A 22,789-nucleotide genomic window follows, 5' to 3' on the forward strand; every position below is an offset into this window, starting at 1 on the left:
ATATGTCAGGAAGTGGATAAAGTCAAACTGCTCTAAAGTCCTTGCATTGTGTAAGGAAGGATATGATTTAATATTAAACATCATAAATCATGGACATGTGCTGTAATAACTTCTAAAACAAAATAAAAAAGTATATAACTTCCATTCTAATAGAGGGAAAATAATGAATATAAAAACACATTATCAATTCAAAATAAACAAAATAGAAGATTTTTTTAAGAACATAAAAGTGAGGGGTGCCTGGGTGGCTCAGATGGTTGAGCGTCCGACTTCAGCTCAGGTCATGATCTCACAGTCTGTGAGTTCGAGCCCCACGTCAGGCTCTGTGCTGACAGCTCAGAGCCTGGAGCCTGCTTTAGATTCTGTGTCTCACTCTCTCTCTGCCCCTCCCCCACTAATGCTCTCTCTCTCTCTCTCTCTCTCTCTCTCTCTCTCTCTCTGTCAAAAATAAATAGACATCAAAAAAATTTTTTTTAAAAGAACATAAAAGTAAGACAGTAAAACTACATAAGATGGCAGATTTAAACCCAAATACTGCATTTCATTAATTCTAAAACACATTCTTCACATATTTAAAATACTCTGAAATTGAAGTTCATCTAACAATTAAAGTATTAATTTAATTGACACCATTTTTCATTTCTTTTTGTAGAGGGAATTTTTATTTTTTGAAACAGACAGAGAGAGAGAGAGCATAAACAGGGGGAAAGGGCAAAGGGGCAGAGAGGGAGAGGGAGGGAGAGAGAGAGAGAGAAAGAGAGAGAGAGAAAGAGAGAGAAAGGGAAAGAGAGAGAATCTTAAGCAGGCTCCAATGCACAAAGCATGGAGCCCCACACAGGGCTCAATCCCACAACCTTGGGATTATGACCTGAGCCAAACGCAAGAGTTGGTCACCTAACCAACCAAGCTACCCAGATGCCCCTCCATTTTTTCTTTCTTAGTGGTATGTAAATAATGGTGTAGCTTATATCCAATTGCATTTACATTTAAATAAATACAGTACATTACTAATCACATTAAACATAATGCAATGTAATTAAATGATACAATTGAGAGATAAATATTGTCAAGCTGGATTAAAAAGTAAAACCTAAATATATGTTGTTTAGAAGCATATATCTAAAATGTAAAGATAAAGTTCAAAGTAAAAGATATACAAAAAATATATATATACTTCAGACATGAAAAAAAATCTAGGAAAGCTAATTAATATCAGACAAAACTGACAGTCTAACCAATAAAAAAGGAAATGAAGGCATACAGATTGAGAAGAAATAAAACTGTCTGTCATAAATGATATGACTGTCTATGTAGAAAATCCAAAAGAATCAACAAAAAAATTTCTGAAACTAATAAGCAATTAAACCAAACTAATTAAAGCAATTAAAGGTTGGGGCGCCTGGGTGGCTCAGTCGGTTGGGCGTCCGACTTCAGCTCAGGTCAAGATCTCACTGTCTGTGAGTTCGAGCCCCACGTCGGGCTCTGGGCTGATGATGGCCCAGAGCCTGGAGCCTGGTTCCGATTCTGTGTCTTCCTCTCTCTCTCTGCCCCTCCCCCCATTCATGCTCTGTCTCTGTCTCAAAAATAAATAAAAACGTTAAAAAAAAATTAAAAAAAAAAAGCAATTAAAGGTTGTGGAACATAATAAAATGAATATACAAGTCAACTGCTTTCTTATATGCCAGCAACAAACAACAGAATTTGAAATTAAATGCACAATAACATTTACATTAGCAAAAACAAAAACAAAACAAACACTTAGGTATAAGTTGAATAAAATCTGTACAAAATCTACAGAGGAAAACTACAAAACTCTGATGGAAAAAAATCAAAAAGACCTACATAAATGGATTGATATCCCATGTTCAAGGACAGGAAAACTCAATATTGTAAAGAAGTCCATTCTTCCCAACTTGATCTATAGACGCAATGCAACCCCATTAAATCCCAGCCAGTTATTTTGTGGGTATCAACAAATTGATCTAAAGTTTATATGGAAAGACAAAAGACCCACAATAACTAACACAATATTGAAAGAGAACAAAATTTAAAAAGTGACACTATCTGACTTTAAGATTTACCAATACTCTACAGTAAATCAAGACAGCATGGTGTTGGCAAAAGAATGGACAAATGGATCAATGGAAGAGAATCAAGTCCAGACATAAACCCACACAAAGGATCCTTTGACAAAGGATCAAAGACAAGTTGATGGAGAAAGGACCGTCCTTAACCCAATAAAGAGTATCTGCTGCAGAGAAAGGGGAACACTCTTAAACTGTTGATAGAATGCAAATGGTGCAACCACTCTGGAAAACAGGATGGAGGTTCCTCAAAAAGTTAAAAATAGAACTATCCTACAATCCAGCAATTGCACTACTAAGTATTTACCCAAAGGATACAAAACTACTGATTTGAAAGGACACATGCACTCCAATGTTTATAGCAGCATTATCAACAATAGCCAAATTATGGAAAGATTACAAATGTCCATTGACTGATGAATGGATAAAGATGTGGTGTGTGTATACACACACACACACACACACACACACACACACACACACACGTATAATGAAATATTACTCAGCCATCAAAAGGAATGAACTCTTGCCATTTGCCATGACGTGGATGGAGCTAGACAGTATTACACTAAGAAAAATAAGTCAGCCAGAGAAAGACATATACTGTATGATTTCACTCATCTGTGTTAAGAATCAAAACAGATGAATATGGCAGGGGGAGGGGGGGAGAGAGAGAGGCAAACCAGAAAACAGTCTCTCAACTATAGAAAACAAACTGAGGGTTACTGGAGGTCAGGTAGGTGGTGGGATGGGTTAAGTGGGTGATGGGTATTAAGGAGGGCACTTGTTAGGATGAACCCTGGTGTTGTATGTAAGCAATGAATCACTAAATTCTACTCCTAAAACTAATATTACACTGTATGTTAACTAACCAGAATTTAAATAAAAGCTTTAAAAAGAAAAGAAAGAGTATGTGCAAAATCTTTACCAAACATTATATTTAATGGTAAAATGGTTAAAGCTTTCCTTTTGATATCACTGTATGGTGACAGATGGTAATTACACTTGTGTAATGTATAGAATTGTTGAATCACTATGTTATTATATACCTAAAGCTAATATAACATTGTATGTTAACTATTTTGTTAAAAAAATAAAAAAAGAATAAGACAAAGATGCACATCACCACCACTTCTATTTGAATATTGTACAGGTAATAAAAGTAAATAAATAAAAGTTATATAAGGATTGTTAAGGTAGAAACAAAACTTCATTATTTCCAGATGATATGATTATATAAGTAAAAATCCAAAAGAATTTACAGGTGTGTAGCACTAATGTAAGAATGCAAAAACAAACAAAAAAAAAAGAATGCAATGAGATGCTAGATGTAAAACAAATATACAAAATCAATTTTATTTTTATAAAAAAATTAGAAAATTAACTTTTAAAAGAGACATCACCTACAATAGCATCCAAAAATATAAAGTATAGGAATAAACTAACAAAAGAAGTTTAAATCTCTGTAAAAATATAAGAGGAATTAAAGATCATGGACTTGAGGACTACTTATTGAAAATATGTTTAATTCTTCACCAGACTAATCTAGAGATTTAATACAATATCAATCAGATGACAAATAAGACTTTTTTTTTTTTTTTTCCAACTTTTTTTTTTTTTTTTTTTTTATTTTTGGGACAGAGAGAGACAGAGCATGAACGGGGGAGGGGCAGAGAGAGAGGGAGACACAGAATCGGAAACAGGCTCCAGGCTCCGAGCCATCAGCCCAGAGCCCGACGCGGGGCTCGAACTCACAGACCGCGAGATCGTGACCTGGCTGAAGTCGGACGCTTAACCGACTGCGCCACCCAGGCGCCCCAAATAAGACTTTTTCATGGAATTGGACAAGTTAATTCTAAAATTTACATGAGGAAGCACAAATAGCCACGACACTCTCAAACAAGTAGGTCAAAGTAGGAAAACTTGCTTTAATGAACCAATTATAAAGCTGTGAAACTTAGGAAATTGTAGTACTGATGCAAATATAGACTAATTTACAAATGAAACAGAAGAGCCCAGAAACACACACATATATTTGTGGACCCTTGATTTATGACAAAGGTGGCACTACACAGTAGCAATGAAAGGGATATTTCTTTAACACATGGTGCCAATTCAACCAAGTATTCCTACTGGAAAAAAAAACTTGACCTCTACCTTATACAATGTACAAACAGTAATTCTAAGTAGATTATAGACCTAAATATGAAGGTTAAAAGAAATAAGAGTCTGGAAGACAATACGCAAGAGTATCTCTGTGACATCAAAGTTAGGGAATAATTTCTTACGTAAGACACAAAAAGCAATAGTCATAAAGGAATATATTGATATACATGACTACATTAAAATTATTAATTTTTCACTAAAAGTAACCAAAAAATTTATTAAGAACTTCTAAAAAATCAATAAAGAAACTCAACCCAACAGCAAAATATGTGTGTTGGGGGGGGGGGGGGTGGACAGATTGAAAAACAAAATCCAAACAGCCCATAAACAGGTGATCTAATCTAATCTTGTTAGTAATCAGGGAAATGCAAAGTAAAAGCACATTAATATACCACTATACACCCAACTCATTAACTAAAGTTTAAAGTAGATAATACCAATTGTTGGTGAGGTATGTAGTTAGCACTCACTGTAGCCTACAACACATTTCCTCCAGCCACCTCTGATTTCAGCAGTTATGGTGGACAACTCTCCACAACCCCTACCTCTAAGCTTTCTTTCGGTTGTAACTCGAATGTATAGAGGAATTAAAATCCTAGAGGGGCAACCTTCAAACCAAAAGAAGATGGAGGCAACAAAAATGAAAATGTACCGCAGTTACCTGTATCAGGATGGACAAACATCACAAACACAATGTCAACTAAAAAAAGCCACACCAACAGGAAGCACATTTGCATAATCTACTTATTTACTCTATTTAATCTATTCTATGATTAGAGCTTAAAACAGGCAAAAACTAATGTGTTTAGGAATACACACTTAGGTGGCAAAACTGTAAAGAAAAGCAAAGAAATGATTGCCATAAAAATCAGGATAATGGTTAACTTTAGGGAAGAAGGTATGTCGGGGGGAAACTGCAAAAGGAACTTCTGAGGATGCTGCTAGAGACTTGATGTGGGTTGTTATACAAATGTTCACTTTATAAAAATGTGTTCATCTGTACATTTGTTTAGCTAGATTTTCTGTACGTGCTTTATTTTTCATAATAAAACTGGGGTTTTTTTTAAGTTTCTTTACTTTGAGGGGGAGAGGCAGAGAGAATGAAAGTGTTTTTTAAAGTTTTTTTTCAATGTTTATTTATTTTTGAGAGAGAGAGACAGAGAGAGAGAGAGGGTGACAGAGCATGAGTGCGGGAAGGGCAGAGAAAGAGGGACACACAGAATCCGAAGCAGGCTCCAAGCTCCAAGCTGTCAGCAGAGTCCAATGCAGGGCTCGAACTCACCAACCATGAGATCATGACCTGAGCCGAAGTCAGACACCCAACTGACTGAGCTACCCAGGCGCACCTAAAAGTGTTCTCTAAAAAAGTACATCATTGAGTTCTATCAGAACAAGAAGGCCCAGCAAGAGTTATCCTTGGTGCTTCTCTTTCTAAAGTCAGGCTCAGTGGAGTCTAGTAAACTAGAAGGGTTTACTACTAGTAAACTACTGAGTCAGGACTGAGAAACCCTTTAAAAAAAAAAGATGAATTTGCTCAACCTGATGGGGGTTGTTAAAGATCAAAAAGCTGACACCGGACTATAGCTTTTACAGGAAGCAATCATCTAAAACAAAACAAAACACCCAGAATCCAAGATAAAGACCAGGGTAACAGGTAAACTTGAAAAGGAGGGCAGGCTTTCTTTAAAAATCAAAACAAAAATTAGCAAGAAGATACAACAGAAAACACCACCATTAATAAATCTAGATTTATCACCAACTGTGGAAGCAAGTAAGTCCATTTCAATTAGGAATAGGAATAGGCTAGAGTCACCTATCTAATGAGTAGTGCCCACCAGATCTTACAAAGTTAATCCAACACCATCTCCATTATATGTCCATTCTGCCCTCTTCCCAGAGTATTTCTCTGTTCAAAGTGGAAGTGAATGCAATGTCGTCTGGGATAGTTTACATTTTCCTTAGAAGAAGCAGGTTCCCCTTTATTCGGTAGTGAAGGTCTCACTTATTGTTCTTTTTGGGGAGTTGCAAAAACTTTTATTCTCCAAGATTTTATATTCCTAGATCTAGAAAGCAATGTTCCCTCATTAGAAGTCCTTTTGGACCAAGCCATTACAAGTGTTGCTCAGACCACAAACTCAAAGGGTCTATGTTTGCTACAGACTCAATTTTATCCTAATATTCCTAAAGTGTTTCTACACTAACCCTGTAAGCAATGATATCCCAAAATGACATTCCTTGCACAATCTTGCACCCAGTCCCAAACTGTCTCTTTAATATTTTGCTTTGCCTTAAGACCATACTTAAGCCAGCTCCCATTTCAACCCCGTAAGCATAATATGTATCTGTTTCATATACAAAAGGTCAATAGTGAAAACAGAAGCTCAAGAGGTGAACATCTATTAGCAGTGGAATATTTATATTTATCCCATACTTATGTCTACAAGCTATAGCTCTGTCATAGAAGGTAAGTAAATTACAAACAAGACTTTTTCTCTTTTTACCCTGGGTAATTTTAACTTACTACACTAACAAATAAAATTACTTCTACAAGATCAATAGACTGTGTATAAATTCACACAATGACTCACTACACAATCATGCAACCTCCCAAAAGGCAAGGGCAACAACTGACAACTATTCCATATATCCTAAAGTCTCTATTAGAATGCTAAACAAGTGTGAAACTATTAGGGCACCAGTAATAATGGGAAAACAAAGTCAGCACAATCCACTCAGATCTATACAAAATATGATCATTCAGTGAAAAGTTTTTAAAATAAATAAATCCACAATAAAATCAACATATAATATTTCAAGCATATATTATCAGTTCTCGAGAGTAAAGTCCAGGGAATACCGGCAAATAGCAACCTCTTAAATGGTCAATGCTCTTAATATTAATATTTGTAATAGACTGGTACCTATACTTTTTCTAGAATACTTCTATTAAATAATATTGCTTTATTTCCTAACTAAAAAATTATTTATCAGCTCAGAGCAAAATCATTCAAAAGACAAAGAAAAACCATAAGAAAAAATATAAAAATGACCTGAAAGACTACTGCCAATAATCAGAGCCAGCTAAACATTTTGGCATATATCCAGTCTTTTTTCACATGTTCATATATTTTTAAAACAGGAATAATTCACACCATGATATTTCACATATTTTTTTTCACTTGGATAAATATATATTTTAACAAACATATTATTGACCAGAGTGATTTACAAACCATCTTCTGCAGTACCCTAGAGTTTCTAAGAAGACGCCCTCAGGAGCCAGGGCTAACAAATACATTAGGCACAGTATGGCACAAAGCCAAAGACTCATGATAATTTCAATGGCCCACAAAAATGTTTTAAGTGTAATTTATTTTAAAATCAGAAGAAAAAAGAGAAATTACAATAATGAATATTTAATAATGAATCTAGGGCACCTGGGTAGCTTAGTTGGTTAAGCATCCAACTCTTCTTGATTTCAGCTCAGGTCATGATCTCAGGGTCGTGAGACTGAGCCCCATGTGGTGCTCTGCACTGGGCCTGGAGCCTGCTTGAGAGTTTCTCTCTCCCTCTCCCTCTGCTCCTCCCCTGTCCACACTCTCTCTCAAAAAAAAAAGTAAGGTAAAAATTAAAAATTTAAAAATTTAGAAACAAAAGAGAAGAAGAAAGGAAGAGAAGAGAAGGAAGGGAAGGGAAGGGAAGGGAAGGGAAGGGAAGGGAAGGGAAGGGAAGGGAAGGGAAGGGAAGCGAAAGAAAAGAAAAAGAAAGAAAAGACGGAATCTAGACTGGGTTATACCTGTCTTTATACCAATACAGTCTTATATTTAATTTTTAATCATTTTTAATGGAGGAAGGGACTCACAAGAGCAAAAGAACCTAGGGCCCATGAAAATAATAAGGCAGCCTAGGGATAGAGAGAGCCACTAAGCAGTTAGAGAGGAGAGGGTGCTTCTCCTCCTCCCACTTCAACCAGAAAAAGTCCTCTTCTATATTTTATATAATGGGCTTCTAGGTAAGAGTATAGTAGGGTGAAAACAAAGGAGGTGGCTTTCCCAGCTTAAAAAGTTTAAAATCCACTGTTTAAAAATATGACTTCTAGGGGTGCCTGGGTGGCTCAGTGGGTTAAGCGTCCAACTCTTGATTTCGGCTCAGGTCATGATCTCACGGTTCATGTGTTTGAGCCCCACGTGGGGCTCTGCAATGACAGTGCAGAGCCTGCTTGTGATTTCTCCCTCTCTCTCTGCCCCTCCCCCACTCCTGCTCACTCTATCTCACAGTAATAAATAAACATTATATATGTGTGTGTGTGTGTATTTATATATACATACACGTGTGTGTGTGTGTATGTGTGTGACTTCTATACAGTGTTACATTAAATAGGGATTTCATGGTGAATTTAAACAATCTGGTGTTTTTTTGGACATGTGTAAGTTGTGTCCATGTTTTTATTGTTGAACAATGCATATGCATACTATTTGCCCACTGTCTGGTTATTCCCTTAGAACAATTCCAAAAATAAAGCTGCTGGCTCAGAAGTGTTTGGACACAAAAAAGGGTTTTGGACACAAATAACCAACCTGCTCCACAGAAAACCTGTATCAATTCTCATACCAAAAGTATACGAAGGTGCACTGATGACTTACATACCCTTCAAAAATAAGTATTAGTACTAGATCTTTCCTGGCTTCACAGGTTAAAAACATATTATTTCATTGTTTTGATTTGCATTTCCTTGTTTCACAAATTTACTGGTCTTTTTATATTTATTTCTTTTATTATGAGCTACCTGATCATATCCTTTGTTCATCCATAAATTTGTGATATTTTTATTAAAAAAAAAAAAAACTTCTCACAAATGTTTCAAATAGTATTTTTGCTATTTGCCCTTTCACTGTTTGAATTGTTTTTGATATACACAACTCTTCAGAGCCATAGATTTTGTCCTTTATAGTTTTTTGGGGGGAATGGGGAACAGAGAGCAGAAAAGTTTATGTTTAGAAAAACCCTTCTCCAAGATTACTATTTATTAAATGTTTTCTTATATTTCATTATACATTTGGAATTTATTTTAATGTATGATATATGGTAATTTCTTCCAAATTCTTAACACATTATTTCAGCCCCATTTACTGAATAACCCCATCTTTTAAAAAATGCCACTTTTGGGGTGCCTGGGTGGCTCAGTCAGTTTCGGTCATGATCTCACAGTTCATGAGTTCAAGCCCCACATCGGGCTCTCTGCTGTCACACGGAGCCCGCTTTGAATCCTCTGTACTCCTCTCTCTGCCTCTCCCCTGCTCACATGTTCTATTTCTCTCTCTCTCGCTCTCTCTCAAATATAACTAAATATTAAAGAAATGGATAGGCTTGCATAAAATACAAGATTTAAAAAACAAATACAGAGGGAGTTCCGGAAGATGGCGGCGTAGGAGGACGCGGGGCTCACAGCGCGTCCTGCCGATCACTTAGATTCCACCTACACCTGCCTAAAGAACCCAGAAAACCGCCAGAGGATTAGCAGAAGGGAGTCTCCGGAGTCAAGCGCAGACTAGAGGCCCACGGAAGAGGGTAGGAAGGGCGGCGAGGCGGTGCGCGCTCCACGGACTGGCGGGAGGGAGCCGGGGCGGAGGGGCGGCTCGCCGGCCAAGCAGAGCCCCCGAGTCTGGCTGGCAAAAGCGGAGGGGCCGGACAGACTGTGTTCCGACAGCAAGCGCGACTTAGCGTCTGGGAGGTCATAAGTTAACAGCTCTGCGCGGAAAGCGGGAAGGCTGGAGGACAAAGGGAGGGAGAGCTGCTGAGCCCCCGGACGGCAGAGCTCAGCTTGGCGGGGAACAAAGGCGCCAGCGCCATCTCCCCCGTCCATCCCCCAGCCAAAATCCCAAAGGGAACCAGTTCCTGCCAGGGAACTTGCTCGCTCCGCGCAAACACCCAACTCTGTGCTTCTGCGGAGCCAAACCTCCGGCAGCGGATCTGACTCCCTCCCGCTGCCACAGGGCTCCTCCTGAAGTGGATCACCTAAGAAGAAGCGAGCTAAGCCTGCCCCTCCTGCCACCGTGCACCTTGCCTACCCACCCCAGCTAATACGCCAGATCCCCAGCAACACAAGCCTGGCAGTGTGCAAGTAGCCCAGACGGGCCACGCCACCCCACAGTGAATCCCGCCCCTAGGAGAGGGGAAGAGAAGGCACACACCAGTCTGACTGTGGCCCCAGCAGTGGGCTGGGGGCAGACATCGGGTCGGACTGCGGCCCCGCCCACTAACTCCAGTTATACACCACAGCACAGGGGAAGTGCACTGCAGGTCCTCACCACGCAAGGGACTCTCCAAAATGACCAAACGGAAGAATTCCCCTCAGAAGAATCTCCAGGAAATAACAACAGCTAATGAACTGATCAAAAAGGATTTAAATAATATAACAGAAAGTGAATTTAGAATAATAGTCATAAAATTAATCGCTGGGCTTGAAAACAGTATACAGGACAGCAGAGAATCTCTTGCCACAAAGATCGAGGGACTAAGGAACAGTCACGAGGAGTTGAAAAACGCTTTAAACGAAATGCAAAACAAAATGGAAACCACGATGGCTCGGCTTGAAGAGGCAGAGGAGAGAATAGGTGAACTAGAAGATAAAGTTATGGAGAAAGAGGAAGCTGAAAGAAAGAGAGATAAAAAAATCCAGGAGTATGAGGGGAAAATTAGAGAACTAAGTGATACACTAAAAAAAAATAATTTACGCATAATTGGTATCCCAGAGGAGGAAGAGAGAGGGAAAGGTGCTGAAGGGGTACTTGAACAAATTATAGCTGAGAACTTCCCTGAACTGGGGAAGGAAAAAGGCATTGAAATCCAAGAGGCACAGAGAACTCCCTTCAGACGTAACTTGAATCGATCTTCTGCACGACATATCATAGTGAAACTGGCAAAATACAAGGATAAAGAGAAAATTCTGAAAGCAGCAAGGGATAAACGTGCCCTCACATATAAAGGGAGACCTATAAGACTCGGGACTGATCTCTCCTTTGAAACTTGGCAGGCCAGAAAGGCTTGGCACGATATCTACAGTGTGCTAAACAGAAAAAATATGCAGCCGAGAATCCTTTATCCAGCAAGTCTGTCATTTAGAATAGAAGGAGAGATAAAGGTCTTCCCAAACAAACAAAAACTGAAGGAATTGGTCACCACGAAACCAGCCCTACAAGAGATCCTAAGGGGGATCCTGTGAGACAAAGTACCAGAGACATCACTACAAGCATAAAACATACAGACATCACAATGACTCTAAACCCATATCTTTCTATAATAACACTGAATGTAAATGGATTAAATGCGCCAACTAAAAGACATAGGGTATCAGAATGGATAAAAAAACAAGACCCATCTATTTGCTGTCTACAAGAGACTCATCTTAGATCTGAGGACACCTTTAGATTGAGAGTGAGGGGATGGAGAACTATTTATCATGCTCCTGGAAGCCAAAAGAAAGCTGGAGTAGCCATACTTATATCAGACAAACTAGACTTTAAATTAAAAGCTGTAACAAGAGATGAAGAAGGGCATTATATAATAATCACAGGGTCTATCCACCAGGAAGAGCTAACTATTATAAATGTCTATGCGCCAAATACCCGAGCCCCCAGATATATAAAACAATTACTCATAAACATAAGCAACCTTATTGATAAGAATGTGGTCATTGCAGGGGACTTTAACACCCCACTTACAGAAATGGATAGATCATCTAGACACACAGTCAATAAAGAAACAAGGGCCCTGAATGATACATTGGATCAGATGGACTTGACAGATATATTTAGAACTCTGCATCCCAAAGCAACAGAATATACTTTCTTCTCGAGTGCACATGGAACATTCTCCAAGATAGATCATATACTGGGTCACAAAACAGCCCTTCATAAGTTTACAAGAATTGAAATTATACCATGCATACTTTCAGACCACAATGCTATGAAGCTTGAAATCAACCACAGGAAAAAGTCTGGAAAACCTCCAAAAGCATGGAGGTTAAAGAACACCCTACTAACGAATGAGTGGGTCAACCAGGCAATTAGAGAAGAAATTAAAATATATATGGAAACAAACGAAAATGAAAATACAACAATCCAAACGCTTTGGGATGCAGCGAAGGCAGTCCTGAGAGGAAAATACATTGCAATCCAGGCCTATCTCAAGAAACAAGAAAAATCCCAAATACAAAATCTAACAGCACACCTAAAGGAAATAGAAGCAGAACAGCAAAGGCAGCCTAAACCCAGCAGAAGAAGAGAAATAATAAAGATCAGAGCAGAAATAAACAATATAGAATCTAAAAAAACTGTAGAGCAGATCAACGAAACCAAGAGTTGGTTTTTTGAAAAAATAAACAAAATTGACAAACCTCTAGCCAGGCTTCTCAAAAAGAAAAGGGAGATGACCCAAATAGATAAAATCATGAATGAAAATGGAATGATTACAACCAATCCCTCAGAGATACAAACAATTATCAGGGAATACTATGAAAAATTATATGCCAGCAAATTGGACAACCTGGAAGAAATGGACAAATTTCTAAACACCCACACTCTTCCAAAACTCAATCAGGAGGAAATAGAAAGCTTGAACAGACCCATAACCAGCGAAGAAATTGAATCGGTTATCAAAAATCTCCCAACAAATAAGAGTCCAGGACCAGATGGCTTCCCAGGGGAGTTCTACCAGACATTTAAAGCAGAGATAATACCTATCCTTCTCAAGCTATTCCAAGAAATAGAAAGGGAAGGAAAACTTCCAGACTCATTCTATGAAGCCAGTATTACTTTGATTCCTAAACCAGACAGAGACCCAGTAAAAAAAAGAACTACAGGCCAATATCCCTGATGAATATGGATGCAAAAATTCTTAATAAGATACTAGCAAATCGAATTCAACAGCATATAAAAAGAATTATTCACCATGATCAAGTGGGATTCATTCCTGGGATGCAGGGCTGGTTCAACATTCGCAAATCGATCAACGTGATACATCACATTAACAAAAAAAAAGAGAAGAACCATATGATCCTGTCAATCGATGCAGAAAAGGCCTTTGACACAATCCAGCACCCTTTCTTAATAAAAACCCTTGAGAAAGTCGGGATAGAAGGAACATACTTAAAGATCATAAAGGCCATTTATGAAAAGCCCACAGCTAACATCCTCAACGGGGAAAAACTGAGAGCTTTTTCCCTGAGATCAGGAACACGACAGGGATGCCCACTGTCACCGCTGTTGTTTAATATAGTGCTGGAAGTTCTAGCATCAACAATCAGACAACAAAAGGAAATCAAAGGCATCAAAATTGGCAAAGATGAAGTCAAGCTTTCGCTTTTTGCAGATGACATGATATTATACATGGAAAATCCGATAGACTCCACCAAAAGTCTGCTAGAACTGATACATGAATTCAGCAAAGTTGCAGGATACAAAATCAATGTGCAGAAATCAGTTGCATTCTTATACACTAACAATGAAGCAACAGAAAGACAAATGAAGAAACTGATCCCATTCACAATTGCACCAAGAAGCATAAAATATCTAGGAATAAATCTAACCAAAGATGTAAAAGATCTGTATGCTGAAAACTATAGAAAGCTTATGCAGGTAATTGAAGAAGATATAAAGAAATGGAAAGACATTCCCTGCTCATGGATTGGAAGAATAAATATTGTCAAAATGTCAATACTACCCAAAGCTATCTACACATTCAATGCAATCCCAATCAAAATTGCACCAGCATTCTTCTCGAAACTAGAACAAGCAATCCTAAAATTCATATGGAACCACAAAAGGCCCCGAATAGCCAAAGTAATTTTGAAGAAGAAGACCAAAGCAGGAGGCATCACAATCCCAGACTTTAGCCTCTACTACAAAGCTGTCATCATCAAGACAGCATGGTATTGGCATAAAAACAGACACATAGACCAATGGAATAGAATAGAAACCCCAGAACTAGACCCACAAACGTATGGCCAACTCATCTTTGACAAAGCAGGAAAGAACATCCAATGGAAAAAAGACAGTCTCTTTAACAAATGGTGCTGGGAGAACTGGACAGCAACATGCAGAAGGCTGAAACTAGACCACTTTCTCACACCATTCACAAAAATAAACTCAAAATGGATAAAGGACCTGAATGTGAGACAGGAAACCATCAAAACCTTAGAGGAGAAAGCAGGAAAAGACCTCTCTGACCTCAGCCGTAGCAATCTCTTACTCGGCACATCCCCAAAGGCAAGGGAATTAAAAGCAAAAGTGAATTACTGGGACCTTATGAAGATAAAAAGCTTCTGCACAGCAAAGGAAACAACCAACAAAACTAAAAGGCAACCAACGGAATGGGAAAAGATATTTGCAAATGACACATCGGACAAAGGGCTAGTATCCAAAATCTATAAAGAGCTCATCAAACTCCACACCCGAAAAACAAATAACCCAGTGAAGAAATGGGCAGAAAACATGAATAGACACTTCTCTAAAGAAGACATCCGGATGGCCAACAGGCACATGAAAAGATGTTCAACGTCGCTCCTTATCAGGGAAATACAAATCAAAACCACACTCAGATACCACCTCATGCCAGTCAGAGTGGCCAAAATGAAGAAATCAGGAGACTATAGATGCTGGAGAGGATGTGGAGAAACAGGAACCCTCTTGCACTGTTGGTGGGAATGCAAATTGGTGCAGCCACTCTGGAAAACAGTGTGGAGGTTCCTCAGAAAATTAAAAATAGACCTACCCTATGACCCAGCAATAGCACTGCTAGGAATTTATCCAAGGGATACAGGAGTATTGATGCATAGGGGCACCTGTACCCCAATGTTTATAGCGGCACTCTCAACAATAGCCAAATTATGGAAAGAGCCTAAATGTCCATCAACGGATGAATGGATAAAGAAATTGTGGTTTATATACACAATGGAATACTACGTGGCAATGAGAAAAAATGAAATATGGCCTTTTGTAGCAACATGGATGGAACTGGAGAGTGTGATGCTAAGTGAAATAAGCCATACAGAGAAAGACAGATACCATATGGTTTCACTCTTATGTGGATCCTGAGAAACATAACAGAAACCCATGGGGGAGGAGAAGGAAAAAAAAAAAAAAAAAAAAAAAAAAGAGGTTAGAGTGGGAGAGAGCCAAAGCATAAGAGACTGTTAAAAACTGAGAACAAACTGAGGGTTGATGGGGGGTGGGAGGGAGGGCAGGGTGGGTGATGGGTATTGAGGAGGGCACCTTTTGGGATGAGCACTGGGTGTTGTATGGAAACCAATTTGACAGTAAATTTCATATATTAAAAAAGAAAAAAGAAAAAAAAAAAAAAACAAATACAATAGTATTTCTGAGCTTTCTACTATGAAACTGTTGATACGTCTATCATGCTTAATATTGTACAATTCCCAAATATCATAATAGCTCATATCAAAAGCGTTCTTTAAGGATCTTCTTTTTCAGTATTTTCTTCACACTATTACAAAATTATTCTTCCAAGTTGGCTTTAAATTTATTTTTGTCAAGTTCTAGAATGAAAGAACTATATACATATCTGGAACTTGATTAGAATTACATTTATGAATTAATTTAATAAAGACAGATACATTTCCAAAATTCCAAAAACTTCTCATAAACGAACACTGACTTTACTCAAATTATGTATTTGGACTTTCAGTAAACTTCTGTGTGTTCTTTAAAGAAGTACTGCATATTTCTTATTAAGTTGATCCCAAGATATTCAGAAATTTTGGCAAATAAAGTTTTTTCTAATGTTTTTCAAAACAGTTATAACTGGTTTATTAGAAATCTACTTATGACTATGTTTCTAATATTTGATTTCTTACTTTTCAAAACTAGACAATCATATAACATCATTAACTACCCCCTCTTTTCATATATTTATTCCTAAATCTTTTCCTTATTCATTGTACCAGCTAGAAAATCCAAACCAAAATAAAGTAATAGTACTGATAGTATCATGTATCCTCAATATTTTATGGTTTCCCCTCTAATATTATCCCCATCCTTCTCCACTGTTCTATGCTTAGGAGATTGTGTAGACTGCATCCAATGATACATGGCCAATAAGAGGCACTGGCAGAGATAAGTTGGTAGGAGAATAAGGCTGATTATTCCTATGGGTCCCACTCTATCAGGTTCACCTGATGTTGGTAGTTTCCCTCTACTTCAACTCCTAAAGGGTCAGTCTCCACAGTCCCCCAACAGCCCTCTCCCGCTATATCTTCTACATTCCTACTGGTTTGCACACTTAAGGTATCCCCTGAAAACAACTTCTTGCTGTTCTCATGGGGAAAACCATATATCACCTTATATATTCGAGAACATCTTATGTTCATGGTGAAGTTTTAATATGCAGTAAGTTTTTTTTTTTTTTAACGTTTATTTATTTTTGAGACAGTAGGAGACAAAGCATGAACAGGGGAGGGTCAGAGAGAGGGAGATACAGAATCTGAAACAGGCTCCAGGCTCTGAGCTGTCAGCACAGAGCCCGACGCGGGGCTCGAACTCACGGACCGCGAGATCATGACCTGAGCCGAAGTCAGCTGCTTAACCGACTGAGCCACCCAGGAGCCCCTGCAGTAAGTTTTAAAGGTAATATTCATAATACCATTTTATTCAAAATACTATATAATTACCTTAGACTTTAGGTCTCTAATACAAGATTTACTCAGGGAAGTGTTTTTATTATTTTTTTTAAATGTTTACTTACTAATTTATTTTTAGAGAGAGGGCAAATAGGGGAGGAGCAGGAAGAGGGAGGCAGAGAATCCGAAGCATGCTCTGTACTGTCAGTGCAGAGCCCAACACAGGGCTCAATCCCACGAAGGGTAAGATCATGACCTGAGCCAAAATCAAGACGCTGAACTGAGTCAGTCACCCAGGCACCCCAGAAGAGTGTTTTTAAATTACCAACTCATTTAAGGGTTTTTTGTTAATAATATCTAATTTTACCACAGCGTGGCTAAAGAATGAGACCTGTTCTATTTCTGCCTTTTTTTAATTACGTAAGTCTTTTGGCAAAATACTTGGGTCAATTTTTGTTGAGATTTCTAACCCTGAAATGAAGATATACGCTCTGTTTGTACAGAGTTATATTTTAATCTATTAAATCAACCATACTAATATTTATTTAAGCCTCTATAATCTTATGTTATGTTTATATAATCTGTTAATGATTAAAAAAGATATTTTCAAATTTCCTCTAAGATATGTGCTCATTTTTCCCTTGACATGCTTTTTACATTATATATTTTAATAACACAATACAAATAATTATAATAAATGTTCATTAATGATTATATACCTCATAATTGAAAAGTGATCATTTTTGCCTTATTTTGAGCCTCTTTGTCTCAGGTATGTTTCCTACATAAAACATTTCAATAAAGTGGTGTGAGACCTAGTCTAAGAGGCATTCCATATATATTTGTCAAAAATGTTGTATTTGGCCTTAAATTATTATATCTTACACTTTGTATTCTGTAACACCTCAACAGTATGTTCTTTAGGGCTTTTTTTTTCTATGTGGAATCCATTTTGTAAAAATTTTTTGTCCTGGGGCACCTGGGTGGCTCAGTCAGTAGAGCATGTGACACTTTATCTCAGGATAATGAGTACAAGCCCCATGTTGGGTGGGGAGTCTACTTAAAAAAAAAAAAAGTATTCTCCTTGTGAATTGGAAATGTACATCCTGTTTTCAGTTCTTCCTTTAGACTATTATTATGACAATTTAAAATGCAGTTAGATGGGGCGTCTAGGTGGCTCAGTTGGTTAAGTGTCTGACTGCAGCTCAGGTCATGATCTTGTGGTTCATGAGTTTGAGCCACGCGTCCGTCTCTGTGCTGACAGCTCAGAGCCTGGAGCCTGCTTCTGATTCTGTGTCCCCCTCTCACTCTCTCTCTCTGCCTCTCCCCCACTTGCACTGTCTCTCTTTCTCTCTCTCAAAACTAAATAAACATTAAAAATTTTTTAAAAAATAAAATGCAGTTAGACATATTTCTTCCATTTTCTGTGATTTTATACCTCTCCCACTTACTTTTTTTTTAATACTATATATTTTCTTTCAAGCTCCCTCCGTTTGTTCTGGTTGCTCCTCCACTAAATCCAATGGCCCATAAACTATTCTTTCCACTGTGTTCTCAACCTCTACTCCATCTTTCTAACTTTTAATCTCTGTTCTTTCCCTCTGCAATCTGGAAAGCTTATCAAAATTGACTTGCAGATCTTTTGTGAACAGGCATTAAGGAGGAGTCACCCACCCAGGGCCAAAATGAATTCCAGTGCTAGAACCAAGATAAACTCAGATCTCTTAAATCCACTGAGGGAAGTCACGAGGAAATCCCAAACACTTCACCTGTTCCATTTCCTAACACATGCAAGCCCAGCACCAGTCCCTGCCTTGAGTCTACCAGAACAAATCTCGTTATGTCCTTTATTTCTGTTTACATCTATCACCATAGCAAGCTGTAGCTCTCTATGTAGGCCCTTGTCTCCTTCCTGTTCCTTTACTATGCACCCTGGAATTCACAGTCCATCAGCAGCAAAGACTCCGAGATCCTCAACCTCTTCTCTGAAAGCACCTTTCACTGTCAAACTCTACTTGAAATTCAGCTATTCCCTGATTTCACAGCTTCCACTAGAACCTTTTTTTTTTTTTAATTTTTTTTTTCAACGTTTTTTATTTATTTTTGGGACAGAGAGAGACAGAGCATGAACGGGGGAGGGGCAGAGAGAGAGGGAGACACAGAATCGGAAACAGGCTCCAGGCTCCGAGCCATCAGCCCAGAGCCTGACGCGGGGCTCGAACTCACGGACCGCGAGATCGTGACCTGGCTGAAGCCGGACGCTTAACCGACTGCGCCACCCAGGCGCCCCCCACTAGAACCTTTTCAAAGCACAGCAGCTTTTTCCCAGAACCCTCATTCAACTAAAGATAGAATCAGTGCTCTTCCTCCAGATTGCTGCTTCTAGTCCATTCTCTCTCCCGCCTTCCCAAAATCACCCAGCTTTGAATCTCATAAAATTAAACTGCCTGCTGTCTTTATTACTAACATCTACCAACCCCTGGGTTACTCCCTCTCATCTCCTTCTTGCTAACATTGTCACTCTAACACTATTCTTGTCTTAATTTTTGCTGAATTCAATATACAGGTAGATAATCCTATTAATCCCTTGGGCTCTCCTTGGCTTGAATTCCTCTCCTCCAATGATCTAATCCCCCACCATTAAACCCCTCATCGCCACACTTTTAATGGACATTTTACCATTACTATAACTTACAATTCAACTTTATGCATTTTATTCTCCCCAGGTACACCTTTATACTCCAATATACCTTCAATCCCGTCAGGACATCTGATTCATTGATGTTTTCCCTTTTTACTTCCCTGATCCCCTTGATGTCCTCCCTTTCCTAAACCTTAGCCAGCTTAAATATCACAGTCCATCATTACAATTACTCCTTTGCAAACAGATTTGACTTCCTTTCACCTCTCTTACTTCATTGTATTTGGCCTGACTACAACCTAGTTAACATCAACCCTCTTATGTGCCTATGCAGTTGAATGTGGCTGCACAACACCATACAACCAAGAGACTAATCTCATTTAAAATTCATGACTATGAATCTCAAGTAACCCTTTAAAACTGCCCGGGAAACATACTCTCCTCCATTTATTCTCCCATGCTACCACATGACTATTTCATACCTTCTCCTATTTCCTGAAATCCCCAACAGCTCCCCGTCAACCTTTCAGCTGATGAACCTACTTCATATTTCACTGACAAAACTAAACCACAGACTCCCACCACCACATCTATCCATCTACCAGCATCTATGTCCACTCATTCCCATTACAGATACCCTACAAGTAAGTGCTCCATTAGAACAAACCCCTCCACTTGTGCCCCCGATCCCAAACCCTCTCACCCACTCAAGGTCTACTACAGCAATGCCCCCCTCTTTGTCCTAGATTGCCAAAATTACCCCTCTACTAAATTAGTCCTATTAGCATACAAACCTGTTGGAATTCCTTCCATCTTGAAAAAAAAGTCTATCCTGACTGTCCTCCCTTTGTATTTGGCTCTTCCCTCAGGTATCTACACAGCTTTCAACTCACTTCCTTCAAGTATTTAGTCTAACATCATCTCAAAGAAGCTCACACTGACAATACAGATTTAAAATTGCAACCTGACCTCTACCATCACCACTTTGGGCCCTCCCAATCTTCCAATCCTGCTCTATTTTATTTTCCATGGCACTTATCACCTTCTAATGTTCTATATTATTGATGTATTTATTACATTACTAGTTTGTCTTCCCCATTAAAATGTAAATTCCATAAAGGGCAAGTCTTTATCTAATTCTCGGAGATATTCCAAGTGCCTAAAACAAAGCCTAGCACATGGTCAGTGCTCAACAAATACCTGATGAGTGAATGAGTAAGTATGGGTCTATTCTTCACTGCTTCTTATACCATTTTAAGTTCCACTACAGCACTGTTTCAAGGCATTCCTTCCTTAACTCTGCATGTCACTATTTTTATCTTAGTCTCCTGTCTTATTTTATTGTTGATCATTCGTTTCTTATTCTCTCAATTCATGTCTTCCTCAACTCCACTCTCAGCCAAAGCAAATACTAAATTTACTTCCTTCTCCTACAGGAAATCTTTTATAAACATATGACTTTTCTTGTGAATATAATTACTTTTTTTTTTTATTAAGTATAGGTTTTTTTTTCATAAGCACTGTTCTAATTCTTCCATATCTATTTTTCAACCTAGTATTCACTCAAAAACAGATAAATTCTCCAGTAAATTCTGCTTGAGTGCTTCCCTTTCCACCCGGATTTAATTAGAATTGTACCTTCAGATCTGAAGATAAAGAGCTGGCTAAAAGCAGTTTTTATTATTCTTTCTGTGCCCCAGGAACTTGAGGGAGATAGGAAAGGAAATGAACACTTGGGGCTATGGATATTCCCCATATGAAATCTTCAGCTGTGTTTGGAAAAGATGAAGTGCTTCCACATCTAATTTTTTCTCTGGCTCAGCTTCTACTCCACATATACATTGTGACTATGTCCAACTGTCTGCATAGCACTACAACCTTCTAAATTAATTAGGAAGGAACCTTGTTCCCTTATGACAAATCTGCATCAAAAGAAGCCCAACAACTCAGTGGTGTTGTTCACCCTTAGACCCTCTCTTATAATTACTTTTGAACCCTCACAAAGGAAGGGGTTCTAAGATCACAGGCTCTGGACCCAGACTTCTTGACTTTAAATCCCACCTTCGCCACTTACTTTGATGTTTCTTCATCCGTAAATAGAAATACCCACATCTCATTAGGTTGCTGAGCATTAAAGATTAATATATTTTAAGTGCTTAGAGTGGTGTCTAATACATAAGAAAAATTCCATGGAATTTTATTCCATAAATGGAATGTTTCTTCTTCTTCTTCTTCTTCTTTCTCCTCCTCTTTGTCTTGCCTCCCACCTTTATCTATAAAATTGGAAATGTCAGTAGAACTATGTCAAGATTTCCTCTACTTACAGTGACAGTGCAGCACTTTCTCAAGAAGGGTTTATGAGTAAATGCTTCATATAGTCTTTCAATCTAATCCAACCTGCACTGCATCTAACAGAAACCCTTTGCTAATTCCTAATGTAGATGTAAATTTTTCCACATTCTTATACTCTTTTGGTCTGTCAATTGGTTTACACAAGAGTGTAGCTAAATATTTGTGCCTACATAAATGTTTATTTCTTAAAGCTCTCTGGAGTCACTTATTTAGTTAAAAATAGACTTCTCATTGGTATATCATGTATTAATTTCACAGGAGCCAGGAACATTTTTTTCAGCACAGACATGAGTATATCATAGAGTGTAAGAAACACTGATCTACAATACCACATAAAAGAAGAACAAAGAATTCAGTCACTCACGATGCTCCTGAATTCATGATGCAGCTCTTTGCTCCACAAAAACAATCTCTGCCATCATCATGATTCATTCCAAGGTTATGACCCAACTCATGAGCAACAATGGATGCAAAGGTCTCCACCGTGATTTGCCCAAACTGCCCAAACACAGGAAAAGTATTAATTAGGTTTCTGAACAAAAAGGACATGTTTTGTTTCTCAGATTATTTTTTTCCACAAGAGGAAATTTATCAGTCACTACAATGGTGACAGTCTTTATATAAATCAAGCATCTAACATCAGTCTTCATATATTTCAGTAGGAAACTGATGTGACTCAACATACTGATTATGGAGATAGATCCTTTAAGCAACAGACCAATTAGCACTAATAGATTATATGCAATGATTTATGGGAAAACAGATTCATGGTTCTAATTTAATTTTCTTAAATGGCATCGCAACTTCCTTGTCCAGAAAGAGTGAGGAGCTGATAAAAATATAATATTAGAAAACTTAATCCAGTCTCTAGGGAAAAAAACACATCTACCATTTCTACCCAAAATTTTGTTT

General features: G+C 38.2%; 1 protein-coding gene across 2 annotated transcripts in view; it reads right to left on the reverse strand.

Moving 5' to 3' along the window:
• ADAM9 (ADAM metallopeptidase domain 9) overlaps window positions 1-22,789 on the reverse strand; it is a 149,984-nt gene that overhangs the window by 81,875 nt on the left and 45,320 nt on the right. For both annotated transcript variants that reach the window (XM_042983416.1, XM_042983417.1), the window contains exon 11: window positions 22,242-22,375. In XM_042983416.1, the coding sequence (XP_042839350.1) occupies window positions 22,242-22,375 (134 nt within the window). The remainder of the gene's footprint in view (window positions 1-22,241; window positions 22,376-22,789) is intronic.

Source organism: Panthera tigris, chromosome B1 (assembly GCF_018350195.1).
Source record: "Panthera tigris isolate Pti1 chromosome B1, P.tigris_Pti1_mat1.1, whole genome shotgun sequence".
Classification (NCBI taxonomy): Eukaryota; Metazoa; Chordata; class Mammalia; order Carnivora; family Felidae; genus Panthera; species Panthera tigris.